This window comes from Ornithodoros turicata, chromosome 5, assembly GCF_037126465.1.
Source record: "Ornithodoros turicata isolate Travis chromosome 5, ASM3712646v1, whole genome shotgun sequence".
Classification (NCBI taxonomy): domain Eukaryota; kingdom Metazoa; phylum Arthropoda; class Arachnida; order Ixodida; family Argasidae; genus Ornithodoros; species Ornithodoros turicata.
The window spans coordinates 49931145-49951945 of NC_088205.1; the positions used below are offsets into that span (position 1 = coordinate 49931145).

The following is a 20801-nucleotide window of genomic DNA, read 5'->3' on the forward strand; positions in this document are numbered from 1 at the left end:
TGCCTGATGAGACAAGTCTATCTGAAGGAAAATATCCCTATGAGCCCACGTCAAAGCGGATCACCTGCTCATTGCCGAAACAAGCTTTCTGTAACCAAAAACAAAGGGTTCGCTTATGCAGTTTCCAAGAAGTTCCAAATGTCCTTCGAGCACGCGCGCGCATCATATATCACATGCTGTTCCCGCGTGATTGTGTAAACAAAATCGCATCACCCTTGCGCTCCTCCAGGGGTGCTTTATATAAAAGTTGCGATATATACAACTCATTTGAGGTCTGTGAAGCTACTTCCGTCGGGCGACTCCCGGTGAAGCGCACAACGAGAAAGGTATGTTTCACTATTGTCTTCAAGATGAGGAAAGTTAGGTAATTTTCAGTTCATTTAGCGTGCGTAGAAACTTGCACTGAGAGATATGACATCTATTTTCGAGAAGCTGGATAAACTAAAGAAACCCGGTGATGGGGACATTCAGAAAATGAGCATTGTTCCGAAGAACGAAAAGGTCGACATGTTGGACTTACGCAAAGTGGATACTATGTACAGGGTGTTAGTGTACGTGGAACTCCTGATGCACAACGATACACGCGTAAAGGTGTACCTACCCAGTCGTTTTAAGCGACTCACAGATGAAGGTTTGCAAGAAATGCGAGAATTACCAGATCTGAAACTAGAGAAGGAGAGATTCAGGGATGGTAAAAGAGTCGCATCGCCCTACATCATCTTTACTCACGCGAAGAAGAAGTGACCGCGAGACCAGCGAAAGTCCGCGTCCCATATGTAATCAGCAGTAAAATAAAAATACATGTATTTCTGATTTTAAGAGAAAAAATGTTGCATTGTTGTGATGGATTAGGAAGATAGGCTGATATGATGGGAAGCTCTATTCATAGAGTGATATGATAGGGAGCTATAGCATGTATTCATTGACTAAGCAAGTATAGTTTGTGGGGAGCTATAGAGAATAAAGGACATCACACTTTTTTAAGCGACAAACAACTTTTCTAGCAGCTTTATTGATTTTAGGTCATTAGTGGCGAGATTATCGGAAAACAGGGATACAATGCTCTTCAATGATTTCCCTTTCGCCAACAATGTCGCCACGATACAACAGTACACACCACACATTGGAGAATACAGGCTTTGGATACAGACATCATTATATTCGTCGACGGTGAGGCGTTTCAACTCGGGTTCGATGGGTGGCAATCCGAAGGAATCAAAGTAGATGAGGTCATCCTTCATTTTCGCGTACAGAATCCAGTGCTCCCCGGCTTGCTGTCGTCGATCGGTGTTCACCACGATTATACCCGGTCTATCCAGCGCGGGCAGACGGTCGTCTCGAGCGTATACACCACGGAAGAGTGCCGAAGTGTAATCGTTGTACTTCAGGAGTCTCTCGATATATTGCTCGAACATCGCTAATCCAGTGTGACGTTCCTGTTCTTATCGATGGACATAATTCGCACACTCTCGGACAGTATCAATACGGTCGTGGGTTCGGCCAAGGCACGTAGGAACTTGAGTTGCAGACGAACGTTTCCACGTCTGATCGGTGACAAGTGGACGGAGGATTGATCGGGATCCAGGTCGTAGTACAGTAGGAACTTGTTTCCAACGGAGTGGTCGTATTCGTAGGAGACGTGCTTCTCACGCAGCTGCTCCAGGAGGTTGAAGTAGCTTTGGTGGTTCAGGTTATTGTTGAAGTCGAACGTGTCTATTCGCTGCGTCTCGTTCACGGTGAGCGTCGCCGACTCAATGTCGCAGTTCACAAATCGGTACGGGTCCCAATTGAATGCTCCCTGGTAGGCTAGGGTGGGCACGAATGCGACCACCACCTTAGACGGTATCTTCTCTGGAAATAAATCTTCCAGGCATGCATCCAGGTTGCCAACTGGTAGCGAACGAATACGCGATTCACTTCCAGCCAGTGTATAGAGAGCCTTGCGCTGCTGCAGTTCCGTTTCGTGCCCGAGGAATAGGCTGGGAGACACGGTGATTTTCTTTATGTACAAGGTGGCACTCATGATTTCCACTTTATTCGTCGGAGCCTTGATAAAAAACAAGCCTAATTTCCACTCCCGATATAAGTAGTTTAGGCTGCAGGAAAATGTCTGAGTTGATCTTGGAAACCAGGTCGATGGTCTTGCCGCCACGTGTGAGGTTGTATCGTTCGGTCGGTCCACGAGCGCTAATGTTGTTTTTCGATTGACGCGCTTCTTCTTGCTTGTACAGACCCGCTTTATGTGCGGTATTTTGCTCCGTGGTGCTGGCGTGAAGCAAAATATCCAGGTAGCTTCTATAGCTATACAAATCATTATTCGTAATCATGGTCTGATTCAAGAAGACGGCTACGTTCTTGAAAAGCGAGCTGGCGAACGCGTTGACGGGGTAGACCTCGTCGTAGGTCGTCCGATCGCCAGCGTGTGTTTCCGGTAGTGAACCCTCGTCACGTACGATGCGGGCTTTCGTCACTATGTACGCGGAGTTCAAATCGAGATAGTGGCGCCCCAAATTCCAAAGCTGGAACTCTATGACGGAGGATATATCAACGACCAGGTAGAATACTAGAGGAAGGTAGAATCATACCAGGTAGAATCATATTCCCCCTTCAGTATATGCCACTGCGTCCCCGGCAAGGAAAATAACTGTGTTTCCGACTTATCCAACAGAAGAGTGTCGGGATGTACGACGTTAATCGTGTCCATCTCGCAACTAAATTGTGGCCGCGCAACCAACGTGATTTATGCTGTGGAAGACATCCGGTTTTCTCCTCTTTCTTCGCCGCCGGCCCCTCCGAGGTCGCGGAGAATTTCACGGCCCGTATCTTTCGCCGATCTTTTAAGCGCACTTCGGCAAGAGTCTCCCTCCGACAGATTTTTGGCCACGCGCTTAGCGGCCGCAACAGTCGTCTTTTTTAAGTAGGGTGATACGCGTTTAAAGAGTGGAATAGCGAAACGCCCGAGCTGAGAAAAGAAATTGCCTCCCCTCTGGTACAGGTGCGACCTGTATACCGTCGGAATGCCAAATCCGTAGATTGGTGCCGCTTTAGTGTACATGCTTAAAGTGCAGAGTCAGCATCGATCTACCGCGATTTTGTAGCGGTAGCTTGCGACCCGTGTCGTCGCGTATAGAGACGGTGATTGAGGAAATTTCGCGCTGCACTAACTTAAAATACTGAACGGGAAGAAAGCTGAAACTCAGTAGTTCTTTCGTTCTATCGTATACGAATGGAATTAATTTCAGTATCGGATGCCGCCCGTTTCCCACTACAAAGGGCGTGACGAGATCCGTGTATATCATAATACAGTTAATGGGAAGATCTACGGTCACTTCTTCGACGCCCGTATCGTTTTCGGTAAATACGGTCTTTGCGCCGAAACCCAGTAGGTACGCAAAGTAATCAGATAATGTAAGCGACACGTTTTCCCGCAAGCTCAACGAACACTTCCTCGCCCATGCATCGTACGTGAGGGAATGCCTCCGGCTGCAGACGTTCATGGATGGCGCTCACGAGAGCTTCACGTGTTTCGTAGTAATTTGGTGGAAGTGAAATGCGCCGACTTTCCGTCTCTTGACTGTTTATGTGGATGCGGTACGTCTTCACTATGGGATTACACGTGATGCGCTTTTGGGATCCTTCAACCTGGATGTGCTTCACCTGAATGAGGTCCAGGAACTCGGTCGACAAGTTCAAATTCCCCGGGAGAGAGAGCGAGTAAGTGTTGTCTTTGTATTACACCCTTGATTCTGTATCGTTCGTCGCTCTGAAGAATTCGTTAAATGTGTCGGTAATGAGCGATCGGGGTTCTAAAATTAGATCGTTATTGATCACCATCACCCGGCGAACTCGCATCATAACGGCTCTTTGCTCCGCGAGCAGTAACACGTCTGGGACGGCGCATACCTCCAGGTGATCGCCATCGATGTCGATGATTCCAAAGGCGAGATGCAGCGGTCTGTCGATTAGTTTCACCGAGCGCACGTGCGACGGTAGCTTAAACACATAGTGATCTTCCTCATAAGTCCACTCTACCCCATATTCGGGGAATATTTTATTCAATAGCGTGTCCATGTCTTCGAACGTGAGCTGTTTTGTTTGCCACTTCGCCGGTGATAGCGTTATCAGGTTATCAGGCGCTTGGTTCACATTCAGGAAGCTGTTGGGAATGGAAAATCCCTCTAGACCGACGACGTACGAATCATTCAGGTGTAGCGGCTTATCTAACTCGATCGTGAAATCATTCAGCGTGTTGGACGGGTACAGGTCCATGCTGGCGTTCGAGAGCAGATACACGTAAAATTCATTTTCTGACATCGCTGGCGGGCACCCAAGAATCGTGATCTTTGGCGTATCCGAACCAACGAACCAAGTAGTGCAATACCCCGTTAATTTTCTTCTTTCTAATCACCGCGGATATGAGTCGCTTATCGTACGAGGAAAGATGGTGGACGGGCTGCAGCTCCTGCTCGTAGAATGATCCCAATATTTCTTTTCCCGTCGAATCTTTCACGTGCACTACGGGCGGATCGGTCTTTCTCGTTCGCGACACCTCGAACACTTCAGCCGTCCACCTTTGATCGTAGCCTTTGGCGAACACACCGCGATCTAACGCGAGCCTCACCTGGTCCCCTGCTTTATACTTGCTCTCGCGTGGGGTCGTCTTACGATTCAATCTGTTGAACAGAGCTACTTCATTTCCGGCGCTCACGTTTTTCGGCTTTTCACCCGTGACGGAGTGTACCGAGTCGTTATAGTCGGCCACTATCTTCGGCAGCGCGTTGATATAATTAAACTTCCCCGTACAAGTGAAATGCCTGGCTATTCTTTCTCTAATTGTTCTCTGCACGCGTTCACAGGAGGCCGCTTTCATTCCGCTTTGCGTGCTATAGTGATTTAGTAGCGACTGAAAATACTGACGAACGGGGGAACCCCAAAATTCGCTTCCGCGATCCGTGAGCAAATTCTTCGGAATTCCGTCACGAAAAACTCATTGGCAAGCTTTCTTTACGTCTTGCGGGCGCTTTGTGCGAATGGGGACCATGTACAGGTACCTCGATAAAGTATCTATGACCGTTAGGATGTACCTGAAGCCCTTGTTAAATTTCTGATATTTACGCATATCCAGAAGGTCTGCCTGATATAAATCCCGCACGTGAGTTGCGGTGATGGAGCGTCGCTTAATTTTTTTCTTCACTGGCTTGTGAAGGGTGTAAGCATCTTCTTTTTTCAGCTGTTCGACGGCTTCTGCGCGCGTGAGCTTGTGATAATGTCGGTACCGATCCATTCCACCTAACCCTTTCTCCTTGATCTTTCTATAGGGCCCCATATTTGCTCCAGCGAGCAATTCGGTGTATTTTCAGAGTGCTTATAATTTTCGATACTTTTTTGTACCAACTGGGTTTCTTGATGCTACGACATGCTAAGTAGCTCACGAGAGCCACAATGTTTGAGCGATTGATTCGCTTCCCTCTATATACAAGCACATTATCCGCCTGCCCGGTGAAAACTTTCTTCAATTCTTTTAGCACAGATTTCGTGTGTGCTTTATCAACGCCGGAGGGTAGCAGATTAAAATCGAATTGATTGGGTTCCGGTTCGGGCTCCGAATGGACAGGTTCCGGAGGAAGAGGAGGAGGATAGTGAGCGCGCTTCAGCAAGTAATAGAGGGCTTCCAGTATTTTGCCCACCTTTACGTCGTCCGAATTGTTAGATTTCAGAACTTCACCTATTTCTATTCTATGAGCCATGACCAATTGCTGTGGATATCGCTCTCCCAGCGACTCGAGCCACGCGACTTGATAACCCTGAGAGGAGCAGTGGAAGTATGGGAATAAGACCACCTCGTTGTCCCCTAATATATTTCTCCAACTGCCTGGGGCACTTATGAAGTGACTTGTAAGCGAGGAAGTGGAGGATTTTTTTGTTCAGGTTTTTATGAAGTTCCGTCGAAAAGTGGGATATTTCCGCGTAGAATGTTCAGACAGATTTCCGAAAGGATTCGAATGTCGTCGCAGCTGAGCTCTTTAAGTAACTCTGCGCGGTGCGTCGGTTTGGTGGCGGCCAATACTTTGAGGAGCGTGAGATGTCTTCTAAGATCGGCCGTCATTTCGCGGGCGTAAACAGGAACTGCCGGTCGTGCGGTAAAATACCCGTTCGCAGGCTACGAGAGGGAGGTGTTTGCGCGTGCAGATCTACAACTAAATAACCGTGCGCCTTCTCCGTCGCCTGGTTATATGCGTCGAGAAAATAGGAGAGCCCCTGTTTCCCGAATACCTGACGTCCGAAGGTTTCGATCTGTAGTACGGACCGAGCGTTCCGGAACAATATGATATAACTGGCGTTCAGCGATATCGTTTGAAAAGCAGCATTGTGATAGGACAAGGCTTGTGTGATCAGGATCACGGACGCATTCTTATGGTGGCTATCACGTTCAAACAGCGACTCTACCTCCGATAGAACCCCCTTTTCCGTGATTTGATCGTCAATAACTATGAGAGTGGGATATCGCTCATCCCATTCTGCGGGTATCCTGTCCATAAACTCCACGCCATCGAAATCCTTTTCCCAGCCGGCTGCATACTTTCGTACGTAGAGTATCTTCTGCTGTGGAATGCTAAATAATTTGGGGTGTCTCATTATATTCTGCGTGAGCACCGTCTTGCCACACATGGATGCGTCGGAGATGAGAATTCGAGCGGGGTGCTGGAACTGCATGCGCATCGTGGAATAACTCGAGCAGACTGTGTAGCGAGGTGTGATGCATCTTTATTTTCATCCATAGCTCCTAGCGCGATTGATGATCGTCTCCAGGACTCTTATTTCTTCCTGACATAGTTCCTGGAGCTCGCGCAGGTCAAGACTCATCCAAGATTTCGCGTATGATTTCCCGCAACTTGTTTGTGGTGATATGGGAGCGCAATATGTGGCAGCACATCTCGACGAAGTTCTCTCGCTCGTGTGACGCCTCAAAGCAGAATCGCGCGGAGTTGATGCACCTGAGTCGCGCCATCTGGTGGCACGAGGTAAGTTTGGACGTATGAGATAGAGATACCCAATTGGGTTAGAACCATCTGAAGCCACTGCCGAGCGATCGGCGCACCACCTTGCGGGCGCCGGTGAAGGCTATGTTCAGTAGGCCAATCAGGACCTGCTAGCCATTATGGTGGGGCTTAGCGCGGGCCAATCGGCATGAAGAGATAGGTAAGTTTGAACATCTGAGATAAAGCCACAGCGGAGTCGCTGCCATCTTGCGGGCGCTAATGAAGGCTATGTTCAGCGGGGCTTAGTCAGCCAATCAGTGCGCTTAGAACGGGCCAATTGGTAGGCTTAAATGGGGGACGGCCAATCAGAGGGCTTAGAAAGTGTGGGAAATGTGGAGAGTGATCAGCAGGCTTAGAATGGACCAATCAGCGGAGCCAGTTAATTAGCATAAAAGGGCGGAGCTGTGCTCAGAGATACGCATGCACCAATCAGCGTGAAGTGGGCAGAGCCGAGTAATTAGCATAAAGGGGCGGAGCTACAGTCAACCAATCAATGATCAGTAGGCTTAGCACGGGCCATTCAGCGTGAACTGGGCGGAGCCAAGCCAACTAATTAGCATAAAGGAGCAGAGCTACAATTGACCAACCAATGATCAGTGGGGGGGCTTGGCGTGGACCAATCAATGTCAAGTGGGCGGGGTTAATGGCAGCCAATCAGATGGCTTTGGATTTGGCTTGTGTTGGATTACAAGTGGCAGTGTGTTGGCTTAGAACTGGATTTTGGCTTAGAATTGTATTAGAATCGCCCATCTTGGATTAGAAAAAGGATGTCGTTGTTTAGCACGGTTATTATACAGTATTAATCTATACTACTCACGTTCCTAGTCCACAGTGGAAACAACAAAAAGTTTTCATCCCAAGAGTTGCATCGTCTGAAAGCCAATGTCGTAATCCTGTGCGGAAAGTGATCTGTTATTACGACCTAGTTCGCGCTTGCTTTGTGTTGAGACACCACGTGCACTCCGGGAGAAACTCGTGCCCTTCATGCTCCAGAAGATGGAAGAGGCCGGTAGCCATTTTTAGAAAGGGCTACTGAAAAGATAGGGCATAGGGCTACCGATAGAATAGACAAGGCAAGCCCGTGCAACCAATAATATCTAAATAATTATAAAAAATAACCTTACAATATGAGAAGCCACATTTAAATGTTACTTGCGACTTATTGATTTTTTGCTATGGTAGTTCCATTCTACCGAGTTGGCGGCGCTGTTGCACCATCTGACGTCATTTGTTTATCAACAGGGATAGGTCTATTGGCCACGTCAATCCAGACTGGTGGCGGTTACCGCTAAACGCCGCATTTTGGCGGGATGATAAGTTCCCCTCGGGAATACTGCTTTAACGTAACTTAATACCATAACTGCCTTTTTACGCTCTTGAGCGCACTTGTATGGTCTGAAAGCCGGTATGAGTGGGGAGGGATCCCAAACCTTGGCGCCCTTGAGCAAAAATTTGTCATTGTCGGATAGGAGAATTGTCGTACTAACGAAGTAGATTTACATGGTGGTGAAACGGTTCCCAAGAAATTCGGTCATAAAGCGAGCATGTCACACTATCGGGGTTCATACTAACGAAGGTTCACTGTATTTCAAAAGTTATCCGTATTTCGCCGTGAGAACTTCCAGCGCAGGCATGTCCACCGCGAGGTGAAAACCAGAGAGCCTCTCATGTACGCTCTTGTGACGTTGCAAGACGTTCACACTGGGTTGTTCATGTGGAAGCGAAGATGATGTGTGGCCATGCGATGGGTAGGAATGCCCTTTGTTACGTCACAGCGTGTTTATATGACGTCGCGCATTCGCATTTATGCGCGGGAAATTCAAATCGCGTGATTCTAGTCTTATGCGATGCCGATACCATGTTAAACCGTTCAACTTCACGCAAGGTAATGCAGAACCTTCCCAGTAAACCAGAAATGTCACAGGGACGTCACACAAAAGTCGCACTCACCCGCTATGTGTACCTGACGTTACCTGTACGTGTACTACGTCGAAAACTGACTCACTTTCAACTTGAAGACAGTAACCTGAATTAAAAACACGATATTTGCCGAGGTGTCAGGGAGGTTAGCGGGTATGCACTGACGTCGTTTGCAGACGCACGGGTTGACTGCAAAGACGTTGTCACCATTGCACACGTAAATACTCCACACTACACTTGATGAACGTACTCCATCAAGTACGCCAATAGGGGCTACTTGATGAATGTGTTCTGGTCTCTCTTCAAATCCGCGTACGCCAAAGCCAAACAAGCCTGGTGATCCATTGGTGGATACGACGGAAATTCGTTAGCATTCAAACTTGAAAACCCTTTGGGAACTTCCCTCCACAACGCTACACAACCCTTCAGACGACTCTATACACAACGCGACTGTGAACCACGCGTTATTTTTTTCTCTCTCTCTCTTTGTACACATGAGGCCATGACCAGGTCATTTGATTGTTTGGCCCTTTCCTTTGGCGCACACATTTCTTCCCCTATTGGAAGGCATTTTCGTTGTACACGTGATGACTCATTAAAGGATTTGTTTGACATCTTTATTCGGTGGTTTCGTTCATGTTGGAAGCCCAAACTCCATCGATCTTCGGGTCGACAGAGACCTGTTTACGGAAAGCTTGCATCACGGCTTTACGGTGCGGCATCGCGTAAAGCCGGATTCCTTTCGTGTCTCTTACTTGGCCTCTGCCCCCTTGGCTAACCGCTGTTGACACTCTTCGTCACACTCTGTACTTAGCTTTCGTCGCTTGGCAGCAGCATCCGCAGCCAAACGAGCCTTTCAGGCTTCCTCTGATTAAGCTTGGTGATGCCGTGTCACAGTCTCAGCCTTCTTTCGTCGCCGCTCCTCCGCACAGCTTTCATAACCCACTACTCACGACTCATTGGACGCTTTTTCCACACTCTAAGAAAAAAAGGAGTCAACCTGAACCCTTTGAGGGTTTTTGCGGCTTGTCCGTAGGGGGCACCTATCGGGGGGCTAACTTGAACCCATTGAAGGACCCTTTAAAAGGTTCACGTTTGAACATTTTCAAGTGTCATTCATTAAAATATTTAGTGGTTCACAACTGAACCCATAAAGGGTTGGTGTTTTACGGTGTAGCCATGTGCAGCCTCAAACCCTCAGAAGGTTCTCCCTACGGACAAACCCTGAAATGGTTACACACAGAACTATCTCGGATTTGACTTCTTGATGGTTAAGTCATACTGAACGAGTTCAAAATATATATTTGCTGTTTCCGAATATTTATTGTACTGACGATTAGGAGCTGACAATACACTGGCACATGAAAAGAAGCATGATCGATAACTCTCATATACCAAACGATTTGAATGTTTCAAAGTAATGAAGTGACTAATGTTGACAAAGAAACAAGAAAGCGCTTAATCGCTAACAATTCTGGGGAAGGATATATTTATTAGAGGAAAAAAAGAAATAAAACGGGAGAAGTCAGCAAAACGGAATGTGGGCTTGCATTCCGGAAGTAAATACTCAGCGAATAAATGAAAAAATAAATATGTAAGGATGAAAAAGATGAACAGTTGAGATAATGTGTATGAGGGTGGGGATGTACACTCACAAATGATATGATACAGGACTTGAGGTCATAAGCTGTATCACATGTATAGAAAACTGACTGCAAACACAACACAATGTTCAAACACAAAAATGGAATAACACCAATGTAGATGAAACAAAGTGCTAGCATTTTGCAGTGTACAAATAATGACAAAATTATGACTTAACACATGTATTAGGCTAGAAGATGCACACATATATGTCAAAGTACTGCCAAGTAGCATACCAGTCTCATCCCCCAGTCACCGAGAACAGAGGCCAAAAGTAATTTAAACTGTACCGACAAAGATAATAGCAATGCACTCATGGAAACACAAACAAACTGAAGTCAATGCTGAATATGTTGTGGCATAAATTTCCTATGAGAGAAGCACACTGCAATGCAAGAAGTTCGTATGGGTTTGGATATGGACTGCATCAAAAACATGATATAATGTATGATTATGATATAATGTAATGCATGATGTAATACACATTTCACAAATTGTGAAAAACTCTGTTGTCATGCAACGTTTGTACCCTGGACTATGATTTATCTTGAACACTGACAAAAACTACTAAAAGATACAGGAACGCCTACTTTTTTCAATCCTCTTATGTACAGTGGAAGGATGGTTAAGTAGCAAGTGAGCTGGTAATAAGTATCCATGACAGCGAAACCCCAAGACGAGGGACAAGAAGAGACATACACAAACAACATATCAAACACAGCTGAAGGGTTTATTCAAATACAACATACTCAAACCACAGAGACAGAAAGCGAAGCACAACGGGAAAGTGACCAGCTTCCTAAAGGTCGCAGGGAAGGTCACTGAGGGATTGCTGACACAGGTTTTCGCCAATCAAATTTGCATGTCAGATCGCTCTTCGATGCAGTTTTTGTTGCACTGCCCAGCCAAAGCGATGTTTGAATCACCAGCTATAAGTGAGCATTCATTGAAAGTAAAAAATAATGATAACTGTTCAAAAATTTTGAAACTTTTGGAAATGTGCAAGGGTAGCTGTCCATTGTGGAAGGATACTGTTGTGATGACCAACGAGGTTAACCGACAAAAGACGATTGTTAAGGAAACGCTCTCCATACTGGGTTGTGGAAACTGCCAGAGATCCCTCAGTCACCTTTTTTCTGGTCTTGAGGAACCTGGTCACTTTGCTGTTGTGACTAACTTTGTGGGTTGAGTATCTTTTGTGGGAATAAAACCTTCAGCTGTGTTTGAGACATTGTGTGTGTGTATGTCATTCGTCTCAAGGTTTCGCTATCGTGGACTCTTATTTTCGTTTGGTTAGGTGTGTTGTATGAACAAAAATACAAAGCTTGTGTTGTAGTTGGTCCATCTGATTTCTCACAGCTGATTACTACATAGCCAAAAAAAATCATGTATAATAATTTTAGAGGCAAATTTCACATATGTTGCTCAAACGAGAAAGCTCTGACCCTCTAGTTATCCCACTATACATGCACAGTCACGTCGTCTCACACGTTTCCGTGGCATACTATTGTATACTTGAAATCTGTGCACAAAGATGTGATACTAGCTAGGCTTTAAGCTCAGAAATGTAAACTCGAAATGCTGAAATGTGTGAATACAAGGACGCTTTACATGAAACAAAAACGCAGCAATGTAGTTCATCAAGTCGTCACTGATTCTTCTTAGTCCTGAAGAAGAGCTTCACCATTGATACGGACGGAGTAGGCACTGTCGCTGACATTTTGCCACTTCCCACAATTTACAGTCACCGTGGCTATTGGGCTCTGAAAAAAGTCGTGCAGAAACAAGCTATTAAGTGTGTACAAAAATGTGTACCGTCAGTACCAAGCAGCAGGGTAAGTAACGCTAAGCGCCAAGATTTATTTGCGGTATGATTATGTACACAACACACAATATGTACTGGATTTAAAAGCACACGTTCTATTTTTCATTAAAAACTATAAAGGAGCACGTACCCGTCTTTCACAGCAGTTTTGTGCTCAGTCGTTTTACGATCTTACATCAACACCCGAACACATAACACTGCTCTAAGGTTTTGTTACGTAACCTTTTAACAACAATAAAAAATCTCTGAGGTGCAAAGAGGCACTGTACAAGCAGTAACAAATGTACGCGCGTGACTTCCTTGTGATTACCGATCTCCTTCGATATCAGTATGCGCGCTACGGCACACGCTACCACATGAGAATTCGATGCGATTAGTACACGACTTGGTCGTTACATCTTAACAACCTGCACGCTATTCACTATCCACAGCACACATCCACACTCAAGCCCTCGCATAAAATTCCAATTCACTTTAAGCAAGCGGATATCAAAATCGCATACCTTCAAACATGGCGGCGGTGGTTTCCGCATTCCAGTTCACTGGTCACTGTCACACTTTGATTCCACGATTTGATATTTCCACGGCATATTACTCATGCGCAACACCTTGCAAATGATAAGAACGCGTCCGTTGTAACAACGAGTCTGGGTATTCACAGCCGTAACTCACCTGAGAAGCAAGCAAGAACACGAACGACGTCCAACTTTCCCTGCGCCGATGCGTCTGTCGACGCTGCCACATCCGGGATTGTTCTCACTCGAAGAGTTTCGGTTTGCATTTCGCAGTCGTGTATGAAGGCTAAAATCGGAACGTTGCTTGTTGTCAGATTACATAGACGTCTAGCTCCAATGAATACTCACCTCTGATCAGCACCTGACTAGTATTGAAACCATGATTGAAACCGAGGAGCCGCCATGTTGCATCGCAAATTGTGGAACCCTCTAACATGCAGATGCACCCTTTTCGCTCGGGTTCGTTTGAGAACCTCCTTGACTGGCGTGATAGCACCCCTTTTAGGTTACAATTGCTATTGAAACTGCTCAGGCACCTTTTTAGCCGTGGAAAAGGTGCATCATAGTTTTCGAGGAGGAAAAAGGTTCAAAATCTTCGCTCAGAACCTATTTTTCTGAGAGTGCAGCTTGCTCTGCTGAGGCGCTGATGCCTGTTTCAGCGCTCGCGCACAAATTTCAAAACGGCCAATCATCGGTCAGAAAACAAATTAATCCTCATGGGAACCAGTCAGTAAGGACTAGCCACCAGATGTGGTCGTGACCTAAAATTTGTGACGTTTTCTGACGTCCGATGACGCGAAAGCATGCAGCGCGTCACTTTATCCCGCAAAGGAACTGACAAGTTTCGTACCCCTGGCGCCGCGTAGAGATCACGCTCTCCACGCGTGTTCGGGCTGGTGCTCACGGTACGGGATATTCCTCTAGTTCTGGATGTCGAATTCGCCCGCAACTATATTGTTTTGGCTCAGTAACCCTATGCCCTTACGAATTTTTACATTTTGTCGTTTCTCGGCAACGCAATCCTTTGTCCGTGCAAAGGCTCGCTTCTGATTTTCTGTTGTTGTTGTTTTTTTTTTTCGCTCCTGATTTTCCTCACTCCCTAAGTCCCTCACTCTTTAAACAGAAACTGTAGGCGCCTTTGCTTTTCTCGCGCAAAGGAGTTGACAGCTTTTTGCAGAAATGTGTTGTCGCCACCCACTTTTTCGCGATTAACCATTCATCATACATAGCGCGTTTAGCCGGTCCTCAGTCATTGTGGAACGAAGCCAGGTTCTTACCCTCCGCAGGGTGCTGAAAAACTGTTCCACGGTACATGTTGTAGCAGGCAAACACCATGAAAGAAAAGTGTGCTGCTCCCAATACGAGCTGACCCCAGATGGACATTGGTCATCGTCGTTGGGGAATAAGGGATAAAATGCTTTGTTTGCAAGGTGCTGACCCGTGTTTACGCTGTCTGGCGAATTAGATATCGACGTTCCCACGACGGGATTTATCTGGTGTGTCCTTGGAGGCCGTCACAATCCGAGACGGACATAGCGTCTGAAGAGACAATAGACAAGGAGGCTAAACCTTGTACTAATTGGATAGGAATACTGGATAATGCGTACTCAAGAAAATAAATATCCTCAGTCAACATAATGTACAGCAGGCCATGCCAGTAACCTGTAACTGCTTACATGAAAAGCCAGTCATATTAACGATGAACAGAATGTTCGTTACGCACTGCACCAAGCTAACCACGTAAAAACGGGTCGCCCTCAAGGGTCCCAGGGCAACGGGCGCCCTTAGGGCGAAGTTGCGGGTGGTTTGGGAATACGGCCCATAGACGTGCTATGTTCGATCATTTTTTCGGTCCTCATAAACTGTCTTTCGTAAGCGTCGCTTAATACTTCAAAGGTTCCTCAACTTTGAATTGCCACTCGACCAAGACTCCCAAACGCTGGTGAACGTTGAGGAGTTCATGCCACATCACTGATATCAAAATGATATCAAAAATGCCTCAAGTATGTATATGTAAAATGATCACAGGGTTTCAGCCCCGTACCACTTTCCCCTGTTGCACTCGAAGAGGTTGCGTTTGACAATATCGTTTCCGAAACCGCACTTGCCAGGGCATATACAGCCTAACTATGCTGCTTAACCATGAAACCGTAGAGGCGCAGCTTATTTAATTGCACTGTGGTTAAAGGCCACAGGCAGTTCGTGTAGCTTTTAGCAGTCAATTGCTATTAAAAGTGTTCGTCGCGGAGAGAAGCTCTCTTCCGCAACTTTGAATATGCTACTGAATATACTAAAACAATATCTGAAACAGTGCAGTAGCCTGTATGAGTAACACACACACGATCTCTACTGTCACTGGGCGCATTAGGCCAGGACACAATGCTTGTTATTCTTCGTCACCCTCAATCTCCTTTGATGGGGAAATCAAATCGTGCCTTTTTGTGACCAGCTCTACACGAACCGTTTCCTTTCGTACGCTTTGAAATGTACTGCATGGGACACATTCCATTACCCAGTAGTTTGACAGCTCGCGTTGGTTTCGTCATCCACCAATATGCTCTACCAAAACTGTGTTCGAAACAGGCAATAATATGCCTCATGATGACTTTTTATTTGGGATACGCACCCTTGCCTCAGCTGCAAATGCAAGACTGCCCATCACAGTACACATCTATACTAACTCACTTAATTGATACGCCGCATAATTTTTTTATGTGTAAAAAGCCGTGCGGCAGTCTAAAGTTTCTATTTGTGTGCTTCACCAGTCGTGCAAATGATGTTCGCACATTACCGTTTCTGCTTATGTTTGCCATATACATGTTGAAGGAAACACGATTTGTCTTTGAGAGTGCATTTGTTGCAGCTGCCCAGACCGACAGCACGTGCGTATCAGAGAGCTATGAGCACGCGCACTTCGCTTTTATTCATTTTGTATTTTCGGTAGATTCCATCTATTTTTCTCATGCGCTGCACTCCGGAGCACGCTCAGATGCTGTTCACATGCCCTATCACGTGAGGGAGAGGGCGCCGGAAACGACAGCGCAAGCAGCCCGTGGTAGCCACCTGTCGGCAGGCCCGTCGTCCCGACCCGACTTCATCCTTCGCTCCGCACACCATTCATTCTAGCCATAGCTACAGACTACGCCGCGATTCTTTCGTAGCCAGGACTGTAATGCTTAGAGTCACTAAATAGGAAGCAGAGTAGCGACACTGCGCCACGCCGGCGACCGCGACCGCCATCTTGGGTCCGTCGTGGCTGCGTCGCCTAGCAATGGGACGCCAAGTCGGCGCAGCTCGCAACCGAGGAAACCGGTTTTGGATGGAGGGGACTCAACATGGACGGCGCATTCTTGGAAGGGGAAACCACGTGACACGATCGGCCCAATCGCAGACACCGAACTTTGGGATATTGTGTACCCCTATTTAGTGACTCAATGCTGACGCATTAAAAGGGAGCGTGCTTCTCATATGGTAAGAGAGCATTTGTTACCGCGGTCTGCATTGGCGGACAGTGTTTTGGATTACGGTCGAAAGGTCGCTGGGCACCCCTCCTGCAGTGGGGTTACTGCACTTACGCTGCTCACACAGTGTTGCCGATAACTAGTGTATACATATGTTACAGATCGTGCTGCCAAAAGTAAAGATTTCCTTTTTGTTTCATTTGCTATAGTAGACTATCACTTGCAAATTGATTCAACCCAAAAACAGCATAAGTAGTATAAATTTTAAAATATCCCCTCAGTATCATATCTAAAATGGATCTCCATGCGAGGATACTGAGATGTGAAAACAGTAGGAATCTGGAGGTCGCATGGTCGTACTGTCTACGTAAATGGGCTCCCTGTGAAGCTCCCATGGATATTCGAACATCCAATTTGCGATATCGCCAGAATGTACCTGGGATGCATATGCTGTGCTGGGTTGTGCACGTCGTGCCTTTCCAACGTTGAAGTGATCATTCTCCGGGCCGCGAAGCTTTAGAATGGAGCTCCGGTGCCTTTTTATGTTTGGCCTTGCATTGACAAACTGTCAGTTACGTAGCTGTAGATGAGCAAATGAAATCGCCATCGAATCCCACTGCTACTGCTCTTTCACCATTCTTTATTAGTGTCAATATTGTATGTTGTCTTCATTGTGATTAATGTGCCCTTTCTCGTTTTCAGGGTCGAACGCTTACGGCCAACGCAGCCGCTGTCACCTCATGTGCCACAAGGGTCACCAGAGTGGTGAGAGACATTCTGTGTAGAGAATACACGTATTTGTGCATCGTAAAAGGTTCCGATCCTCATCGGAAGCAATAATCTATGCGTGCAGGGGAAGGGTAAAATTTCTTCATTATTTGTAATACCTCTGAACAGATGAAAAACGAAAATTCAAGGCCGTTCTTTATGATGCATCGACCAAATATAGAAACCTACAGTGAAGTTCGGCAGTAATCTTGTGAAGCAAAGTAGACGATGTACAGTGTTTCAAACGTTGAACTGTAGGGCTCTAGCACCTGCCCGCGAATACTGGTGGCGCCGTCCACCGACGTGCAAGCAATTCACAATATCTCACCAGGTTGTGACAATAACACATGAAGTGGGCCCAATCTGCCTACTGATGAGCTTGCATCATTAAGCCTGAACAGGTGTTGACAGACTGATTGAGATATAAAAAAATTTGGAGACTTTGTCGGCTCAAGCTACTTCAGTACTCATGAATAGAAAAGAAAATAGAAAACCCAACCTCAAGATAATGAAATTACACATATGGGAGCCGCAATGGACGAAAAATAGGAAGCGGTGTCCCGCGTGATGGACAAAATGCTACGTTGGAGTACCGCCAAACGATGCACTTTCTCCTAGAAAGACGATACTCATGCATCGCATCGTTCGATTACAGCACGTATTCTGACGACGGATCGCGCACAGTACCGGTTGCGAAAGATGAGCCAGGGTTGTACAAGATAGTCACAAAAAATATTTAAAGGGACACTACAATGCAAAAATAAGTTTACCTCAAATTACGTTACACGCTATGTTAATTCCGTACTTGTTATCATGATTCAAAACATTGATCACGTTACGGAGCTACAATCGAAATTATACCGGACTCTTTCTTGTTACGGCGCGAAGCAGTGAACAGCGTTTCAGCTCGTACATCAGTGTTTTTGGTCCATTCTGCACGTGCACGTGCGTGTAACGCCATGGAGCGGTCTCGGTGAAAAACAATAGTGCGCGTTGCGAAGCGGGCTCACGTCGCTGTCCGAAGGCCGTGAAAATAAATGTCAGAACTGTTATGAGTTACAATTCAGTGAATCAGTATTAAAAAATGCGGCAGTGTGCATCATGCCGCACATATACGGAACGCTAAGATCGGACCCGTTCCAAATCCACAAGACCACGATATGTATGCGCGCAGTTCTCCTGCTGTCTCATTGGATGCCGCCAAAGACGGCTCTGTTTTCATTGCGTTTTTCTTCTAAAAGGTAGCCTTGTGTGAAATAATTTTGCTTGCATTGTAACAATTGAAACACGAACTTTCATTTGAAAGCAAGTTGTTTTTGCATTTTAGTGAGCCTTTAAGTTAAGAGGGCATACCAGCTCTCCGTCCCAATGTATTTCCTATGGAACAGTTTTTATGCATTCTCTCAGTAACCGCCGCGCAGATTTTGACGCGGATGGTTTCATCATAAAGAGGAAGACGAGATGAAGAGCGTTGCGCTAGCAGATTTCTCATATATGTCGTATGTATTTTACGGCGACGTCACGAATGCGAAAAAAATACACAATATTTCTCCTCCTTCTTTGGACAGGTTTTATTAAACTTCTATAGACATTTCGAAAAAAAACTTTCCATTTACTTTCTCTGGAAATATTTCAGGAATCGATAGACATCAAATTTATATGTCTACCACTTTCCGTTTTTATAAAAAAGCATGAAACGTGAGTACGGATAAATACTGTCTCAGAGCCCCGTAACACGCGTCATTCTGTGTCGCCCTTTAGCCGTAGCACAGGAAAAACCGCGTGGAACATTTTGACCGTATCCATCCGCCGACCATGCGGCGCGCACGCGCACTGTAGTGCTCCCTCTCTCCTCTTTACTTTCATGGACAGCGGACTTAGAGCATGGCCTTGGAGACCAGAACAAAAGCTTACTTAGCTGCTCGTAAAGGGATTATCGTCAGACAGCATTGTCGGTTGTGCCTCATATGCACCAAATGCTCTAACCTCCAAACGCTCATATGCACCGAAAAAAAGTTGGTGGTTTTGAGCGTTTGGTGGAAATGAGCAGGAAGGGAGAAGCTGCTCATAAGCACCAAACGTCCAGAACATCCGGATGCTCATATGCACCGAAAGGCGGGAGACCACAAAGGCCGGGTCTTCCTCTCCCGCATTTGGAACAAGGTCATAGGGTGAGAAAAGTGGAATGAATGGCGACTACCAAGGCCGCTTAATGTGTCAGTTTGAAGTTTATGTAACAGCTTGGTCCTGCTTGTATGTAGTCAGAACGAATCTTTATGGAAGTTTATTGTTATCTATCGTGAGTCAATGGGTGTTTGAACGCCGTAGTGTCCGCCCATTTGGTCGAACGCCGTTTGGACAAATGACGTTTGATCGAACGCCGCTTGGTCGAAACCCGTTTGATCGAAAGCCGGTTGATTGACGCCGTTTGTTCGAAAGACGTTTGTTCGAAGGGAGTTCAAAACTGCATGCACGGTGTCATCCGCACCTCTTTTCCTGTAACTTTTGACTCGAGCATACGGAGCTGGCAATCAGGGTACTCTGCTTTTTTTCATTTTTATTATTATTATTTCTTTTTTTCTTCTTTGTTTTTTGTTTTTTGTTTTTTTTGCAGGGAGACCGCTGGTTACTTGCTGACGTTTGTAATTTACGAACCAGTCGGACACATGTTGAATAAAGTTGCCCCAGGTTGGGAGCAGCCGATAGTCTGTGTTTCTTCTGAGCAGCCTTCTCATTGCTGGTGACATATTTAAAGGGAACGGTCTGAAACGGGATAGCCATATGTGCGCGAAAGCCACTCGAAGTCTGTCGATGCTAAGAAGGAAATTTCGCCACGGCACAACGAAAGATATTAAATTAACACAGCATATAGAACCTTAGTTCAACCTCGTTTAGTGTATGCATCTGCAATCTGGATCATTACACATGCACGCCATCCGAAAAAAACAGAGAACGTACAAAGATCTGCTGCCCTACTTATCTTGTCTAGGTTTCGAAGGACTTCTTCGGTTACATGTCTGTTGCAAGAACTAAATTTCGATTCACCTGCACATAGCGGAAGAGGAAATAAAAAAGGAAAAATAAAAGGAAATATAAACTGTTCTTTCTCCTATACAATGGTCAGTTGATTGTCAGAAACAATAATACATTGTTAAAATTTACAGGAATAAATAATCGAAAAATGTCATTAATTTATTTTTTATTTATTTGCCAAGAATGTTTAATACTCGAAATCAATTATTATTTGACAAAGTGGGTTAGCATGAGGAATGTGTTTACGAACAAACGGGTTACACGCAGTTAAATGTTGCTTACGATAACGGCATTTAGAACTCCGGCGTTCAACACTCCAAGTGAACCAATAAAAAATCGATCAAACGACCGCTGCCGTTTCGATCTTCGATGAAATGTCTTTCGACCAAATCATATGTCGGCACAGTTCCTATAGAAGTCGACCAGGATGCACATTCCCCCAGGCCGTCAGTCGTGACGTTGCCCATCCCTGTGAGGCCAAGAACGGCGAGACCTTTCATCGTCACCACAGTGAATTAAATTCGCCTACCTGAGGTAGAGTGTGCTTGACAAAACGTGTAAGAGAAAATGTGGCCGATGAACGGATATCAACATG

General features: G+C 45.9%; 1 protein-coding gene and 1 long non-coding RNA gene across 2 annotated transcripts in view; one reads left to right on the top strand and one right to left on the bottom strand.

The window, feature by feature from the left end:
- The window catches only part of LOC135396016 (semaphorin-2A-like), a 297361-nt gene that overhangs the window by 98469 nt on the left and 178091 nt on the right, over positions 1-20801 (top strand). Inside the window, exon 5 of the mRNA XM_064627083.1 lies at positions 17108-17170. Within this exon, the coding sequence (XP_064483153.1) occupies positions 17108-17170 (63 nt within the window). The remainder of the gene's footprint in view (positions 1-17107; positions 17171-20801) is intronic.
- On the bottom strand, positions 10262-13164 carry LOC135396013 (uncharacterized). The gene is made up of 3 exons (XR_010423246.1): positions 13102-13164; positions 12933-13037; positions 10262-12367 (listed from the first exon to the last, which is right to left on the bottom strand). It is a non-coding gene; the product is annotated as an uncharacterized LOC135396013 (long non-coding RNA).